Raw genomic sequence first — 18,129 nt, 5'->3', positions numbered from 1 at the left:
TCAAAATGCTGTTGTAGTAAGGTGAACTTAAAATTATTGCGTTTTCTAGTTCCCAGGATGCTTTGCATCAGCCAACAAGGAAAATAAATGTAGAAATTAAGTGTTTTTTTGTGGGAGTTTTTTTTTTTTTTACAAAAGAATAACATGGAGAGACATACAGTAGGTTAGTACTTAAATGTTGTGTTATGTTATGATTTACATATGTTTCTGTTACACTCAAAAAAAAAAGTTGTTGAATGAACTTAAAAAAATTTGAGTAAACTTTTCCACGAAATTGAATTACATTTTCCAAACAATATCGAATTAGTTTGAATTTATTTGTTGTAATCTTGTTGTGTAAACTTAAATTATTTTAGTCAAGACAACAAGAAGAAAATTGGTCCATTCTACTAGATAATGTTTAGCCATGCCTAATAGAGAAAGTTGTGTCAGGTTAACTACTCTGAATTTTGTCATGCCTACTATATAAAATAATGCTATGTTAACTACATTCAATTTGGTCATGTCTACTATATCTAACAATGCAATGTCAACTACAAACATTTTTGTACTGCATACTAGAAACAATTTAAATCATTACACTTTTCTAACTTGATTCTACAGTTACTTCCAAATGAAAGTGAAATAATTGTGTTCTATTACATTAAAACCTTTTTACTGTATACCTATAGTCTACTGTGAAGAAAGTCAATATGTTAAAAGTCAATCCATTTAGTAAAAATCTGTATTTAAAACATGAGCACATTTAACCTCGAGTGTCTTCTTGCTTAAAACTGCAAATATGGCAATTAAACATGCTCATTAAGTTACAAAAATGACAATTCAAATAAAACATGAGCATATAAGAATATAACAAAATGTTATTTTATTTTGTTTTCTTAAACATTAAATGTGATTGAGAGACGTAATCACCTCTGCTCATCGTGCAAAAATTCAGATACAACAAAATCACATGAGCATACAAAGAAATAAAACAGCATTCACAAAGGGATCCTCAAACACAGCACACCTAAGTGAAGAGCTTTGTTTTCTGCGCCTGTGCTTTGGCAGACAATTTACACAAATTCAGCTCGAGAATCATTTTTTGGAGCACCTTAAAAGTGTAATGGATCTCCTGTGGATGAGTAAGATTTAAAGAGTATATTAGTCCAAGTAGCATGGCTGTAGCCAATGCTACATTACCTAAACCAGAAAGCACCTCCACATCTTCCAGCACAATGCAGATATCTTCGGGGTCTTCTGTTGCATCAGCAAATTCATGCTTTACATCACAGAATCCCTAAAAGGTCTTCTTTATGTCCGCTTCGGTTCTTGCAGGGTCATCATCCTTTAAAAAAAAAAAAAAAAAAAAAGTTATTTTTAATGAACAACTCTACTTCCACAGCACATTCATACATTCACGAGCCATCTAAAAACAATGCTATTGCGTTCGGTCACCAGATCACAACCCAACTCAACACCTTTGGCAGACTGTTTTCCACTTTATAATGTAAAATAATACAGTGCCTTTGTCAATATCACAACAATGAATAACTATGCTTCCTTAAAATCTCTAACTATCACTCAGTGACTGTTTGAAATTTTTAATTAATTTAAATGACATTAACAAATTACATTTATAAAATACCAGATATTCTCAAGAGCCATTGATACTTCGGTAACACTTTAGAATGATGTCCATTAGTTAATGTTAGTTAATTCATTAAGTAACATGAACAAACAATGAACAATACATTACTGTTCCTCCATTGATTTAAAACATAAGAACTTGAAATTTATTGCCAACAGTTATGATTTTTTCGTTGTTGTTGTCTTGCAGCCATATGAAGCAAAAGTCATTTTATCATATTTTGTATTTTGAACCCGTGAAGCCTGGACTTAAACTGCTGTTTTCATCAGGCCAGAGGAGAACTGGCACCCAGATTAAGTAAACTTTCTCCCAAAGTTTATTTTTCATTTCTGTCACTAATTAAAGGGATAGTTCACTTTCAAATTAAATTTAGGTATGTTTTAGCTTACCTCAAGGGCATCCAAGATGTAGGTGTTTTTTGTTTCCGTAGTAGTTTACATTTTGATATTTTTAGGTCAAACTGTTCTTGTCTGTGACTAATATAATGGAGGTCTATGGTCACCACCTCAAAGAGCATGCACAGAGAAGTCCAAATTAAACAATTCCCCACCGTAAGTACACATTGATGACCTAAGACACGAAACAAACGGTTTATGTAAGAAAATGAACCGTTTATTTTGGTTTTATCTCCTGTACACAACCACGTCCAACTGATCTGAGTGCACGAGTGCTTCCTGACGTGACGATCTCTCGCGCGTGTACATCACTCATTGTTTACTGTTTACCACACAATACACCACCAATCTGCATTGTCTGAAATATAATGCAGTAACTGTAATTATTAATTTGTTTATAATGCACCCTATAATCGTTGCAATTATAATAAACAACACATTACTCACTTTTGACAGTGTGCCATTGGGTCCCTCTGGCATTGGATGTCGCCTCCAGTTTATACGTGGCAAACTAAACACAATGTGCAAAACGCTGCGGCTCAACAGCGGAGAAAACTCAGGATCTTCAGTCAGGCAGTTGTGATGCGATACAGTCAATGTCCTCGTCGTCTTGTAGTTGTTCCATTTGTGACAACATATGCTCTCCACTTCTGTCGGCATCTCACAACACTTGCTACTAAAACACCACCAATTTTTAAGAGATCTCGGTCTCTGAGGCTTGAAGACGTGCTGCCGCAGCGGATGCTTCCATGATCGCTCCTGAGTACTTTATCTGTGTATTCTGGTTTAAATATGGCTGTGACAAATTCAACGTTGTCTGTTGATGTATTGAAATCATATTCCATTGCAATTTCCTGTACGTATAAATATGTTTAAATCTTCACAGTGTAAGGTAACACTTCAGAAATCTCTGTGTAAACCATAGACAGTAAGTGTAAACCATGAGTGTGCTTTCCGTGCTTGCGCAGACTAAGCCAGAGCGTGCACACGTCACACAACAGGAAGTACTCGCGCCCTCACATCAGTTGGACGTGGTTGTGTACAAAAGGTAAAAACGATATAAATACTGTTTGGTTTCTTACACAAACCGCTCGTTTCGTGTCTTAGGTCATCAATGTGTACTTACGGTGGGGAATTGTTTAATTTGGACTTCTCTGTGCATGCTCTTTGAGGTGGTGACCATAGACCTCCATTATATTAGTCACAGACAAGAACAGTTTGACCTAAAAATATAAAAATGGGAAATACTGCGGAAACAAAGACACCTACATCTTGGAAGTCCTTGAGGTAAGCTAAAACATACCAAAATTTAATTTGAAAGTGAACCATCCCTTTAAGTTTTGGTTCCTTGCCACTGCCACCTTTGGCGAATGGGGATGCTTGACTGATTGCAAAGACACTATTGGAAGAGAGTTGAACTGGATGATGACATCACTGAATAATCAATGAACTGACTTTTTCTTAAAAAACAAAACAAAAACTGTCTGTTTGTTATTGTCCTCATGCATTACCAACAAACTATTTTCCTGTTTAATTATGCTGCTTTGACAATGTGGATTGTGTAAAGTGCTATATAAATAAAGGTGAATCGAATTGACTATTAAGAACTGTGCTTATCAAACAGGATGATATCACGTAAACCTAAACCAGTGGCTGTGTGGAGTACAAAGGTTTAAAGAGAAGTTAGCATCAGTCATTTAATTCATATCTGAGCTTTACAATTTACTCAATATTTTAAAATTAAAAAATGTACATTAACTCTTTACCCATCAGCAGTTTTGATGGGGAATGTCTTTTGATATTTAAACATACAAACGTGTATATATATATATATATATATATATATATATATATATATATAAAAAAGAAAGTGTCTCTGCTTTTAAATTGAAAATTTTTTAGGCACAGTTCATGTCACGTCTTTTGCAAGGTCAAGTTTGTTATTACTTTTGATAACTGTTTGTAACGAAAAAGAACTCACCAAATACTCCATCATATTCATCTTCATTCAGGTAGATGCATAGCCCCTTGAGAATGCACTCTTGCTTGGTCTCCATGGTGGCATTATAAGAAAACAGACAAAACATTTTTTCAAGTTTCTGATATTCATACATGACACCCTCCAATACACATCTCTGAGCCATTATGAATTACAGAGCACTATATCAATAGCTTGTATTAAAAAGCAATTTATAAAAAAAACTGAAAAAAATAAAAATACTACCTGAGACATTGGCAGCATCACATCTTGAATCTTTTTTCTAAACACTCCACCCTTTTTGGTAAACACTTTTAGCAGATCATCAGAGAACAGATCCAGTTTGGACATGAATTTTGGAGTGTAAAGGAAGGGTTGTGATCCGATGAAATTCATTTATCTGAAGACATAAGTTACAGAGGTCTTGTTTATGGGCAATTCAGCAAAGACAAAAAAGGTTAAAATGCTACAAAGAAAACAAAATATTTAGTACAGGGTCAGGGTGACAACTTATTTATGACAGAAATCATTTTCGATTATTCCTCTTGATATATTAATCGCAAGTAACAGAATAACATTAACTTACACATACAAGCGCTTGGAGAAACAAAACGTTATTAGCTGACTACACAGACATAATGTCGGTCCATGATCATAACCTTGCTAGCAGAAGAAATGCAAAAACTCCACTTACAATTACTGAAGCAGCGAAATGTAATACTTAACGTCGCTAAAACACTATTTGTTGTTTAAGACGAGAGACTTCGTGAACGCAGTGAATTCAGTCACGAGCACGTGACTTTAACAAGCGTGACTAATCTAAAGCCTTTGATTGGCTGCTGTGCGCTTTGATTGGCATCTCAATCGTTTTAACAATGACGAGCAATAAATTATAAATTATAGATGAGGAAGACCTAAAATATAAATTTGAAACTTTGTCACCCTAACAACAGCTGAATGCAGAGTAAGAATTTAAAATCCTAGGGGACAATTTGGCAATTTCTAATTATCAGTCTTGTCTTATGGCCCTGGTTTTATACATTAATTCATGGTACTGAAGGGTGTTCTGTTCTCTCTTGTTCCGCGATTCTTCATTTTAACGTTATTTGATACTTTTAGGAAAAAAAGAAAGTCTGCACCATGTGCTGAATCCAGAAACCTAACATCAGCTACAAATGACACACTTAAGAGCTATATTCATACAGTGCTTATAGAAAAATAACTTTCTGGTATGCAACAAGATATTAAGAAAGCATATTTTAATTAGTTTGTTAATTAAATAAAATTAGATGGACGGTGATAGACAAGAAAAAAAGGCCACTTACCCAACTCACATGTTAGCTGCTGAGCAATCCATCTGCATCCGTTTCCGTTGATGACGTGCATCCGGTTAAGATGAACAAAAAATATTCTTGTTGACTCAATTTAAAAAAATGTTGTAAACCTAATTTTTTGAAAATTACATTGTTTCTGTTAAATATAATTAAGTTGACACCATTTTTACAAAGAGTTATGTTGTATGTGCTCATGTTAATTAATTAAATTGAACAAAGAGCAAAAATCTTTTTTTTGAGTGTATATTGGTTTTGTAGTGTTACCGTTGGGGTGGGATCATGGAAGCGAGACTTGGCTTGGCTCCCATGGCTCTCAGCCCCGCCCCTCTTGTGGGCTTTATTAACAGAAAAAAAATGTAAAATATTTTAAGACAATTAGTTTCCACAAATGTTTTGAGTATTCTTAACTTACCTGGTTTTACAGGCTATAGAAATCTGTGAAATTTTTATGTAGTGAAATGTGTTAAATGTTAGCTGGAATCATTAACACATTTGCCAAAACGTCTAATATTCAAATCTGCTAGGGGCAGGGGATGTGTTAAACTGAATGGCTAAAGGTCTTGTCCAAGAACCGCCCATTAAGACTGTTTAGAGGCGTGTTTATGTGAAATTACCTGGAGACAGCAGGGAGTGTTAAAATATGGGGTGAGTTATTACATCATCAGTTTAACCAATAAGAAATGAGCTACAGGGGTGAAATCACTCTTAAATGTGTCGACCAACCTCCTCAGGTGTCGGTTGAAGCTGAAAGTCTCAGTGTAAAAATATAAAAGATTTACAGAAGAAAAAAAAAACGTTTTTCAGGTAAGAAATTAAAAGATCACATCTAGCATCTATAATTTGATTTGTGTTTATGTTAGTGGACCATAAATTACAGATCTAGAAGAATCTGAATCAGCAGGTTTTCTTGCTCTGTGCAAAAGGAAAAAAATCTATTTTAAATGAAAATAGTGGTTGCACCTAGGGGTGCCCAATAAATATCAATAATTTGTGAGTGTGTGTGTGTGTGTGTGTGTGTGTGTGTGTGAATTAAAAAAATATATATTATAAATCTTTTCCATTTAAAAAAAAAACATTAAGTTGCATGGTTGCATGGGTGTAGTTAGCAATTGGCCTAATATTTTATTGAACAATAAATTTGTGCATGTCCATATTTTCTATTAGTGAAGTCATAGCAACTAAGAAGAGGACATTGACAAGCTAAAACTAATAGCTGATGATAAAAACTATGATGAAATTTATGCCACGTCTTTGTTAACATTACAAGACGGGACTATAATGTAATTTGAGGACTAATAACCTTATGCACAAAGCAGTCCAGATGTCTGTCGTGTGAAGAGTATCTCATGTAAATAGAGTCAGTTTTGGATTAAATGAACGTTCACAGGTGGGTGAACACTAAAAGTGTATCAGTATTACATGCATGCCTTCCGTCTTAAAAGGACAGCATTCCTAATTAAGTACATATCCTTGTCATCAGTGTTAACCAACAAAAGATATTAAATAAATGTACAAATGTTAAGTAAACACTGTAATTATTATCTCTTTCGTATTTGTCTTATTGCGCTTTTTCAAAATGTATAAATTATTAATAATATCTATATTGTATATGAACAGCTATATTTCTTATAAGTTGCTCCCTTTTCACTACTGCTAAAGGGATAGTTTACCCAAAGATGAAAACTGTCATCATTTATTCCAGTTAAATCCTTGATTCAAATTTCTCTTAAGCTTAATTGATTTGGTCTAAAGAGAGAAGAATTAATGACTACTTTTGTTTGAAAATTCCAAATAAAATGGCTACCAAAATAAATGTTGCTAATTGCAGTTTGACTAAAAGTAATGACTTAAAGTTAACAAAAATGCAATGACTTTTCATGAACTAAAACTATGAAAGACTCAAATGACTAAAATGTGACTAATAAGACTAAATCAAAAATGCCTGTCAAAATTAACACTGCATAGCAACTGCATCCATTATTTGATAATAATCTACGGTGTATTAATATAAAATTGTTTTTGATTGTGCCCAGCAATTGACTAATGTGAGACATGAAATATTTTGCAACCCTTAAAATTATTTGGTCTTTTAAGTATAAACGTTTTTGTGTTTTTTACTTAAATCTCAGTCAAATTATCTTCCAGATGAGTCATTTTGTTACTGGTATTGATGTGATGCAATATGTAAAAACATCTTGAGAATAAGCTTTTGAATATCAAAGCTCCTCGTGTCTTTCATGTAAATCAACACAAAATCATCTTGTGCAGCATTTACTGCTGCAATGTTACACTTTGCTTTTAGTGAGTTTCTGCATGAAACAGGCAAATGGAGAACTTGAATGTTCAGAAATCATTATTTCAATGAATATAAATATTCTTACTGCTGTTGTGTGTTTAGCTCCATTTTGCTGAATGTCCGAATGTGTTTATTCATCTCTTTGCCCACATTGTTTTGACATATATAGCTATTTTTTATTTTAATACAAAGTTATATTGATACAAAAAAATATTGCATGCATATTTTGATTAGATTAGATAAGATGATACAACAGGGTGAACATTTCACTTAAAGTTTTTTGGGGGGGCAAATAAAAAAAGAATAAACAGTTTTAATGAAACAAGACCACATAGTTGTATCAGACATGTGAATTTAATGTGAAACAGATACATACTCTGAACCCCAAGCCAAGTTACACATAACAAAAAGCTTTAGGTTGTGCTCCGCTTTCCCCTGCAGTACCTGTTCTGTACAGCAGGTAGAAGTATTGCCCGGAGGAAAGTTTTAACCATCATCAGTTTAAGTAACAAGATAACTCTTGCAGAGCTTATCTCTCACTTTTATTTTTAATAGTTAATCACAGCTCTATTATGTACAATATACCTTTGTATGTTTATAGTATTTTGGAAAGTTAAATCACTCACTTGAGAGCTTTTTAATATCACATGTATTCATATTTTCCGAAGCAACTTACTCTGCTTATTACACTGCGTATTTTATCAGTTAATACATTTCCTGGCTATCAAACCCATGTGTTCCTAGTGCTATGCTATTGTTATCAAGTAGCTACTGTCTAAGATGCGGGATCTTATGGCTAAATACAAAGCTACTGTATGTAGCCAGCTCATGTTTGCAGTGTAAACTTTGATGAAATTCACCTGATCATCTCTTAGAATCCACCAGTGAGCATCTGTGTGCGCAGTCATGGACGGGAGTCTGTTTGTGCTGCTTCTGCTGTCAGGTTGGTGTGATCATTTGTAATCTGTAGTGATGTGTTTGCATATACATGGTTTAACTTTCACTTTCACTTTTAATATGTTGATTTTAACAGGGCTCTTCTGGAGCAGTTCTGGTCTTTCTCGTCCGTACTTCTATATAAATAAAGCAATGTCATGGCCAGAGGCTCAAAGTTACTGCAGAGAGAGATTCACTGATCTGGCTACTGCAGACAGCATGGATGATGTGAACAGGCTGGTAAATATAGTGGATGCTGGATACAGTGGATCAGTGTGGATTGGACTGAAGAGGGGGACACAGACACGCTGGGTTTGGTCTGATGGAGAAAACAACACTTCTCAGTACTATAACTGGGATTCAAGACAGCCAGATGGGGATGGAAATTGTATTGCTACTTATTCCGGGGCTTGGCATGATGCGTCATGTTCCATTAATCAATATTTTATGTGCTATGGTAAATTTCTTATTATTTAAAATGTATTATTGTGCAGTTTAATTGGAAAAGAAGTGCAAAGAAATTATACTATTTTTGCCTCTCTCAAAAGGAAATTCTGGATACATCTTAGTAAAAATCCCAAAAGCATGGAGTGATGCTCAGAGCTACTGTAGACAGTATTACACAGACCTGATCACCATCCGCAACTTTTCAGAAAATAACCAGACAAATCAAATTCTTTTATCTGGATCTTACATCTGGATTGGTCTGTTCCTGGACTCTTGGGAATGGTCTGATAAATGGAGTCGCTCCTTCAGACACTGGGCAGCAGATCAACCATCCCAGAGTTCAGGATCTGGTGACTGTGTTGGCATGTCAAGAGCCAATTCTGGGAAATGGGCTCAATACAGCTGTGATCTAAAGCTGCCTTTTATCTGCCATGGGGGTGAGTTTCACCGACATAATTAAATTATTAAGGTAAGATTAACTTATTATCCAGAAGGAAATTTGTCTTGAACACTTACAAAACGATAGTTTAGTCTCAATAACTACATACATATAATACTGTACATAGAGCAACCCATCACTACCCTACCCACAATATACAGTGAATACATTAAACTACTGAAGAAAAATAAACAATTTCACACTCCCCATAATGCAACAGTTACAAACAACAGAGGGGGAAGAAAATGGTTTGTAGATCACTCTTACAACAGATATCACAAACAACTGAAATATGTTTGCTTTATTGTTGTATATTCTATGTTGAGCATAACTTCATGTATTTGTCTAGATGACAAGAGAAAACAAATTGTGAGACTGAAAGTCACATGTAAGGGAATATGTGCATTGAATGATCCTTCACTACAGACGGCCATTATGAATGAGGTTTGTATCTGCCTTAAACTGTGTTTAGTGTCACATTCTGGTGTAACAACACACTCTGCCAAGAACAGTATATGCACTCGAAGAAACGACTAAAGAAAAATGTATTAAATTACCTTAAACCCAAAAAGCACCACTCATATAATCATAATCATCATTATTATTGATAATTGTGTTGTTATTTGGGCTACAGATGTGAGGCATATATATGTGACATGAAGTGTTTTATTTATTAAGGGTTTATTTGATTCTTTCTCACTGGTCTTCCAGATAAGTGAAAAACTGAAGAACATGATGTTGGAGAGTGACAGCAAAATAAGCTGGAGAAAGTGGGAAGATGGAGAGATGTTTCATCTGGAGAAAAATCATACAGTTAATTTAGATAATAAATAGGCATCTGTAATGTACTTTTAAAAACTTAAACAGTTTAAAAATGTTGAGTAATGTTATTGTTTTAAAGAACTGGAAAATTGAAGTACAGTAGTAGGCTACACTAACAACATTAATGAATCTAGCTTAACTTTAGCTAGAAATATTTGCATTGTTAAAAGTTTAGATGCTACTTTTTTTCGACAACCTTCACTTAATTTCCTTCAATTCCAATAATTATTATAATTTAATCTTTTTAAAATCTTTCAATATTATATTTTAAATTCACTGTGATTTTTTTATACTTCAGTTCATGCATTTGAGATTTAGAGATATAGCCTACTGTATGTATGTATATGTGTGCCCTTATTTGATAAGTAAAATATGATATCATTAATAAAATAAACTTACAGGAGATCCAGCTGCAATAATACAGTGCATATTTCCCTATTTTAATATTTCTGTATGTCAGATTTTGAACTGTAAAGTCAGCACTCTTTTATGTGTTTAATTGAAAACAGTAACTGGGATTAAAGCCATTCTGTAGTTGATTTACTTGTTGCATTATGGACAAATATTCAGGACCATTTGTAAAAGTAATTTCTTTTTTTTTCAGTTGCGTTTTCCATATGTGGACGCATAAATTGTAACTTAATCAAAACGCAATTGCAATTCTTGCATTACGTTTGCGTTTTTTACTTTCGCGAACGCAGTGACTGCCAAATTTCAAAGGTGTAAAGCAAAGTTCATTTGCAACTGTATTTCCCGTGTCTTACGAGTTATCAGCATGTCCTAGCCTATATAATAGCAATATTAACTACCTCGTCTGCTTTTTCAATCTCTCTGTGTGGACCATATAACCTGCCAAAATTATAAAATACTAAATAGTCCGCATATTGATGGCTGCTCCCTGATGCGAGAAAATTACATGATGCAATTCTTGTCTGAGAAGGCAGTAGTTGTATTTATGTAATTATATTCTAATGCCTAGACCTACAAAATCGAGGAGTTTGTTAGGAGCTATTCACACTTTGACCACCAGATGGTACACTTCCTGATGTGTTTGTTAAAACGGACACAATGACATTTAGAAAAGCCTGATTTATATCGTTTAGAGCATCATGAAGCCCCCCAACAGTGACCATTTTTCTTGTCTCCCTTTTCAAAACAGATGAGACTGACATATGAATACTCAAATTGAAGAATTCCGTTTCATGTTTCTAGATTCTATGTTTATCATTGTCATATGCATTTTGCATTCTGCTCTTTTTATGAAGATTTCAAGTATTATTGTTCATACAATAATACATTTATTTCAATCCTTTTAAAAAAAAATACAAACCATCACCTAGTTTGTAATGGTTTTACTGTTATAATGATATTTTTTTGCCTGTTGGTCTCTACTGGTAATTGGTCACCTTTTGTTGATGTCTTTTGTTAAAACCACTAAATCCTAATGTAATAGCCCATGTCCCAAAACACACTTCAGGAAAGTGTTTATTCATCTATTTGCCCACATTGCAAGTATATTTAAATTAGATTAGATAAGATGTCACAACAGTGGGCTATGTTGTCACATTTCACTTACTGGGGGGGGGGGGGGGGGGGGGGGGCAAAAAAAGAATACACTGTATTAATGAAACAAGACCTCATAGTTATACCAGACGTGTGAAATTAATGTGAAACAATTAAATACTCTGAACCGAAAGCGGAGTTACACAAAACTGCTTTAGGTTTTTAGCTTGCTTACATGTTCCGTACAGCAGGTGCAAGTATTGTCGGGCGGAAAGTTCTAAAGGAGTCAAATAATGCGATTTATATTTTTCCTTTCTCTTTGGAGTGTTACAAACTCTTGGTCCTTAAAGAAGCTCTGTAAAGTTGCAAAGACTAGGAGTCAGCTTTGACTGATCTCTATCTGCCAGGTCAAGACTAAGGAGAGCTGACTGACAAGACCAGGCTGGAGTATTTGCTACTTAACAGATCTTTAACTCATTGACATATCTTATCTTGTAAGATGTGCTCCCTTTACACATAGTGCGTGTGATTGCAAAATCGAAAGTGGCCAGCTCATTCAAAATAGATTTAAATACTCCGCTGAGAGTGCCTTCCTGATGTAAATTATGCAAGAATGTTTAAAGGTGTGGACACGAAAATCACGGGAGCGAAACACATGTAGAGGGAGTTGGCGGCATGGGTCAGAAATTCAGTGGGAGCGAGATAAAGAAAACAGCCGAATCCCAGACATTTTGGACGAGTAAGAAATCCGTGCCGGATTAAGTTTTTTTACGTACAAAAAGAGGACATGCCCGGGCAAAAGAGGACGTACGGTCAACCGTCTTCGCGGTTGCTTGCGCCATCATGTTTAATTTACGTTCTTTCAGAATTAAATGAGTTAATTTCACTGCTAATTTCAAAGGGATTATTTTGCTTCAATTACCACCTGACAACATTATAAACATTACCATTACAGTGTTTTAGCTTATATATTTATAGAGTGTGGAAGTAAATAGCTTATGTCCAGTTGACAATATGAAAAAAGCACGCAAAAGTCTTTTGAAGATGCCCGTGCTCGCACGCGTCTGTTGAAGCGCATAGCGCATATATATTCATAGTTTTATATTTATTTATTTAATGGGTCACACAATGTTTTTTGTGATCTTATGAGAACCAGGCTGAACATCACATGCACAAATTAGCCATATGTTAGACCTTTTCATTGAATGCAAAGAAATTGTTCATTTACTTAATTGCAATGCTTTAAGTGCAATGCTTTAACAGAAAATAAAATCTCGAACAGAGTATTGTCAAAAGAGCAGAAACAAATAAGATGAATGTAATTTTACAGTTCAACAGTTAACAGTGCATATTTTTTTACAGTGCAGTTAAGTCCATATATATTTGGACACTGTTTTATTTCAGTTCTATTCTGGTGGCATACAAAGCCAAAATTATGAAAATTGTGTCAGTCAAGATGAAATTGTAGTGTAGACTTTAAGCTTCAATTCAAGGTCGTGAACAAAAATATAACATAATTACAACCATTTTTATACACAGTCCTCACATTTTCAGGGCCTCAAATGTACAGTAATTGGACAAATAAATATAATCACACATATAATTTTCATTTTTAATATCTTTTTGAATCCCTTGCTCATGGACATCACCAAAGACTGGGTTTCCCCATGCATTTACTGCAGCTGAATTCAGTTGTTGTTGTTTTTTGTGGGTCTTTCTGCCTTTAGTTTTGTCTTCAGTAAGTGAAATGCATGCTCAGTTGGGTTGAAATCAGGAAATTGACTTGGCCATTACAGAATATTTCTCTTTTACCTTAAAAAATTCCTGGGTTGCTTTTGCAGTATGTTTTGGGTCATTTCCACTTTGAAGCGCCATCCAATCAACTTTGCTGCATTTGACTGAATCTGAGCAAACAGTATATCCCTGTACACTTCAGAATTTATCTGGCTGCTTCTGTCTTTCATATCATCATTAAACCCACGCGCATGATCATTCCCCACATCCTCGAGCTCGATCTTCTCACCTACTCGTGCGAACACTTTTATTTTTGTCAGTCGTGGGGCGGGGCTTGCTTTTTTAATTGTTACCTCAAATGTCATTGGTTATTTCCCGTTTCCTGAAGTTAATATTGGATGCCTGTTGATGATTAATAATTCACTTGGCATATGGCTTCATCAGTGGACCAGATACATGTGAGTTATAATTTCATTTGCTTGTTTTATTTATTTTTGTCATTATTTAATGTAATTTAATGCATCGTTCATGGAGTAGATCTTTTCCAGATACTTGATTAACAGGAACTCGTCTGATTACTAGATTAGATCTGATTAGATCTAATTACTCGTCTGATAGGTAAAAATCAATGGCCTGAATGCACTGTAAGTCGCTTTGGATAAAAGCGTCTGCTAAATGCATAAATTTAATTTAATTTAATTTAATTTAATTTAATTTAATTTAATTTAATTTAATTTAATTTAATTTAATTACTAGTGATTGCAGTCTTGAGATGCTTAGAGATACACATATGAACCCTTTTTACAGGCTGTAATAATACACATATATATATATGTGTATATATATATATATATATAGGGGACAAAATATTTCCTTCCCAGTTGACATTGAAAATTCACTGCTAACTGTCTACCATGGCAATTTTGCATAGTAAACATATTTTTGCATACAAATATGGGGATTGGGTGTATGACTGCAGATTGCCTTTGCATATATCTAATCATTTGTCTTTTTCTACTTGTGCAGATGCAGTCAAGAAATTTGATGACAGCCACAGAGGACTTCATAAGGATGACCGCTTCAGAGCATCTGAAGCATGCACCGCAAAGAAGTGGAGGTGGAGGGCACGCAGTCACTCAGGACTGATTATCCATTGGAGAATTATACATTGTCTTTCCTGTTTTAGAATAGTTGCTTATGTTTTAATCTTACCACAAAACACAAAGGGTTATGCACTTTAATTTTTATTGTTGTACAAGCCATTAAATTTAATGTAATCAAGCCATTAAAGTCATGTTCCTAGAGTGTAGTGGTAGTTGGTAGGAAATGTAATTAGTCAAAGCTTATAAGTGAAGTTTGTGCAGTTAAAAAAAGATAAAAAGATGGAAATAAGTGACTGGTGATTGAGTTGTGATTGATTTGTAAATCTCTGTTTATAACTGTTGTCCCATATTTCCAGAGGGTGAAGGACCTGTTTCCTGTAGCAGTTACTTTTCCTGTAGCTTCGTTTGGCTCAGCAGCAGGATTGAATTGGAACTGCATTTCAACTTTGTATGCTTTTCCATTTATCATCCGCTGATGAGACAATCAAATGAAGCTATAGGTAAGGAAATTTGAACAGTGTGACACCTTCTGAAATTGGACTACAGTTATGTACAGAGCCTATAAGCAGTATAAAATGATGTCTAAAATGACTATAAGTTTGACGTAGAAAAGACATCCACAACAACGACATTTGGACTACAATTAGCCCTTATACGGAGGTCCTGTGGACATCGATACTGGACGTGTGGTAGACGTTGAAAAAAAGACATCTGGCGTCACAGTCTGCACATTTAGGGGACCAAAATTGAACGTTCAAAAATAATGTAGAAAAGACGTCGTTTGGCTGTGACTTTGCACAGTGGGTTGAAATCGCATCATATGACCCCTTTAAAGGAAAATAGTGATTGCACCTAATATTCGATTTGGTTTACTTAATAAAAACTTAAGTCAACTAAAATATATTAAAATTGTCTTGTTGATTCTAAAATCTCTCTGAATAATTGCAGCATTCATACAGATTTTTTTTTGTACAGTACACATTTATTTTCAGTTTTTTTTATTGTGTAAACAGGGGGGGTGGGGGTTTGTATTCTTACACCTTTTCCATTTGTGCAGTACCTGTTCCATACAGCAGGTATAAGTATTGTAGGACAGTCCACACCCCCCTAAAATGCCTCGTTTAAACACGCCCCCACATGTCTACGTCACTGTAGACGCAATGTTCACGCAAACAAAGAAGGTATAACTTTTATTCTTGCTGTGGAGATGCTGTGTGTTTCATTGTAAAATCAAAACTACTTTGTTTGGCCTTCTATTAGAGGAGGATATGAGCTTTGTCATGCCTAGAGCTGATCCATGCTGGTCACTGAGGAAATACATCAACATGCCCTGTGGATCGCCGGATCGGCTTTCAACATGGATGAAGTGGAATCCCTTCCGGGGTAGTCACATGTGGTTGCCACCAGCCCGCTTGCCACTCTTTTGTCAAATCCACTGGCCGTTCCTCACTCAATCCCGCTGCGTGAGATGCTGTGTGTTTTGTTATAAAGGGAAACTACTTTGTTTTGCCTCCCAAAAGAGGATGATATTTGCTTCATCGTGCGTAGAGATGATCCATGCTGGTTTCTGAGGAAATACATCAACATGCCCTATGGATCGCCAGATCAGCTTTCAAATTTGTTTTATTTATACAGCAACAGCATATTTAAAAACAGCATGCATGGCTAACCAAAGTGCTGAACAAACAAAGGCATAGATCACAGGCCAACCCACAGATTTATACCATAAACTCACGATAAATCAAAAGCCAAAGACTAGAAATGTGTTTTAAGAGATGATTTAAAACAGTTAAAGTTTGTGCCGATCTGATATAGGCTGGAAGGCTGTTGTCACAGTGTCTGGTCTGTCCACTAGTGGTCTCACTTCCCCATAGACACCCTACTGCAGGCACTACATTTATCCATTGGAGAATTATACATTGTCTTTCCTGTTTTAGAATAGTTGCTTATGTTTTAATCTTACCACAAAACACAAAGGGTTATGCACTTTAATTTTTATTGTTGTACAAGCCATTAAATTTAATGTAATCAAGCCATTAAAGTCATGTTCCTAGAGTGTAGTGGTAGTTGGTAGGAAATGTAATTAGTCAAAGCTTATAAGTGAAGTTTGTGCAGTTAAAAAAAGATAAAAAGATGGAAATAAGTGACTGGTGATTGAGTTGTGATTGATTTGTAAATCTCTGTTTATAACTGTTGTCCCATATTTCCAGAGGGTGAAGGACCTGTTTCCTGTAGCAGTTACTTTTCCTGTAGCTTCGTTTGGCTCAGCAGCAGGATTGAATTGGAACTGCATTTCAACTTTGTATGCTTTTCCATTTATCATCCGCTGATGAGACAATCAAATGAAGCTATAGGTAAGGAAATTTGAACAGTGTGACACCTTCTGAAATTGGACTACAGTTATGTACAGAGCCTATAAGCAGTATAAAATGATGTCTAAAATGACTATAAGTTTGACGTAGAAAAGACATCCACAACAACGACATTTGGACTACAATTAGCCCTTATACGGAGGTCCTGTGGACATCGATACTGGACGTGTGGTAGACGTTGAAAAAAAGACATCTGGCGTCACAGTCTGCACATTTAGGGGACCAAAATTGAACGTTCAAAAATAATGTAGAAAAGACGTCGTTTGGCTGTGACTTTGCGCAGTGGGTTGAAATCGCATCATATGACCCCTTTAAAGGAAAATAGTGATTGCACCTAATATTCGATTTGGTTTACTTAATAAAAACTTAAGTCAACTAAAATATATTAAAATTGTCTTGTTGATTCTAAAATCTCTCTGAATAATTGCAGCATTCATACAGATTTTTTTTTGTACAGTACACATTTATTTTCAGTTTTTTTTATTGTGTAAACAGGGGGGGTGGGGGTTTGTATTCTTACACCTTTTCCATTTGTGCAGTACCTGTTCCATACAGCAGGTATAAGTATTGTAGGACAGTCCACACCCCCCTAAAATGCCTCGTTTAAACACGCCCCCACATGTCTACGTCACTGTTGACGCAATGTTCACGCAAACAAAGAAGGTATAACTTTTATTCTTGCTGTGGAGATGCTGTGTGTTTCATTGTAAAATCAAAACTACTTTGTTTGGCCTTCTATTAGAGGAGGATATGAGCTTTGTCATGCCTAGAGCTGATCCATGCTGGTCACTGAGGAAATACATCAACATGCCCTGTGGATCGCCGGATCGGCTTTCAACATGGATGAAGTGGAATCCCTTCCGGGGTAGTCACATGTGGTTGCCACCAGCCCGCTTGCCACTCTTTTGTCAAATCCACTGGCCGTTCCTCACTCAATCCCGCTGCGTGAGATGCTGTGTGTTTTGTTATAAAGGGAAACTACTTTGTTTTGCCTCCCAAAAGAGGATGATATTTGCTTCATCGTGCGTAGAGATGATCCATGCTGGTTTCTGAGGAAATACATCAACATGCCCTATGGATCGCCAGATCAGCTTTCAAATTTGTTTTATTTATACAGCAACAGCATATTTAAAAACAGCA

At 35.3% G+C, this 18,129-nt stretch overlaps 1 protein-coding gene and 2 long non-coding RNA genes across 5 annotated transcripts; 2 read left to right on the top strand and 1 right to left on the bottom strand.

The window, feature by feature from the left end:
- Nucleotides 1–890: 890 nt before the first annotated feature.
- Nucleotides 891–5,457, bottom strand: LOC113075463 (uncharacterized). Of its 3 annotated transcripts, none has more exons than XR_003280938.1 (4): nt 5,329–5,457; nt 4,250–4,403; nt 4,007–4,076; nt 891–1,327 (listed from the first exon to the last, which is right to left on the bottom strand). It is a non-coding gene; the product is annotated as an uncharacterized LOC113075463 (long non-coding RNA). The 3 variants fall into 3 exon arrangements; XR_003280940.1 differs by having other exon boundaries at nt 5,338–5,368; XR_003280939.1 differs by lacking the exon at nt 5,329–5,457 and adding an exon at nt 4,730–4,789.
- A 2,985-nt stretch (nt 5,458–8,442) lies between these two features.
- On the top strand, nt 8,443–9,163 carry LOC113075471 (C-type lectin domain family 10 member A-like). The gene is made up of 3 exons (XM_026248190.1): nt 8,443–8,576; nt 8,667–8,982; nt 9,118–9,163. The coding sequence occupies exons 1-3, from the start codon at nt 8,540–8,542 to the stop codon at nt 9,161–9,163; spliced, it is 399 nt and encodes a 132-aa protein (XP_026103975.1). The 5' UTR covers nt 8,443–8,539.
- A 29-nt stretch (nt 9,164–9,192) lies between these two features.
- LOC113075464 (uncharacterized) lies at nt 9,193–10,376 on the top strand. The gene is made up of 3 exons (XR_003280941.1): nt 9,193–9,453; nt 9,805–9,899; nt 10,167–10,376. It is a non-coding gene; the product is annotated as an uncharacterized LOC113075464 (long non-coding RNA).
- Nucleotides 10,377–18,129: the final 7,753 nt, after the last annotated feature.

The sequence above is a fragment of the Carassius auratus genome, unplaced genomic scaffold, assembly GCF_003368295.1.
Source record: "Carassius auratus strain Wakin unplaced genomic scaffold, ASM336829v1 scaf_tig00017067, whole genome shotgun sequence".
NCBI lineage: Eukaryota > Metazoa > Chordata > Actinopteri > Cypriniformes > Cyprinidae > Carassius > Carassius auratus.
This window is presented reverse-complemented; position numbering and strand designations above follow the sequence as displayed.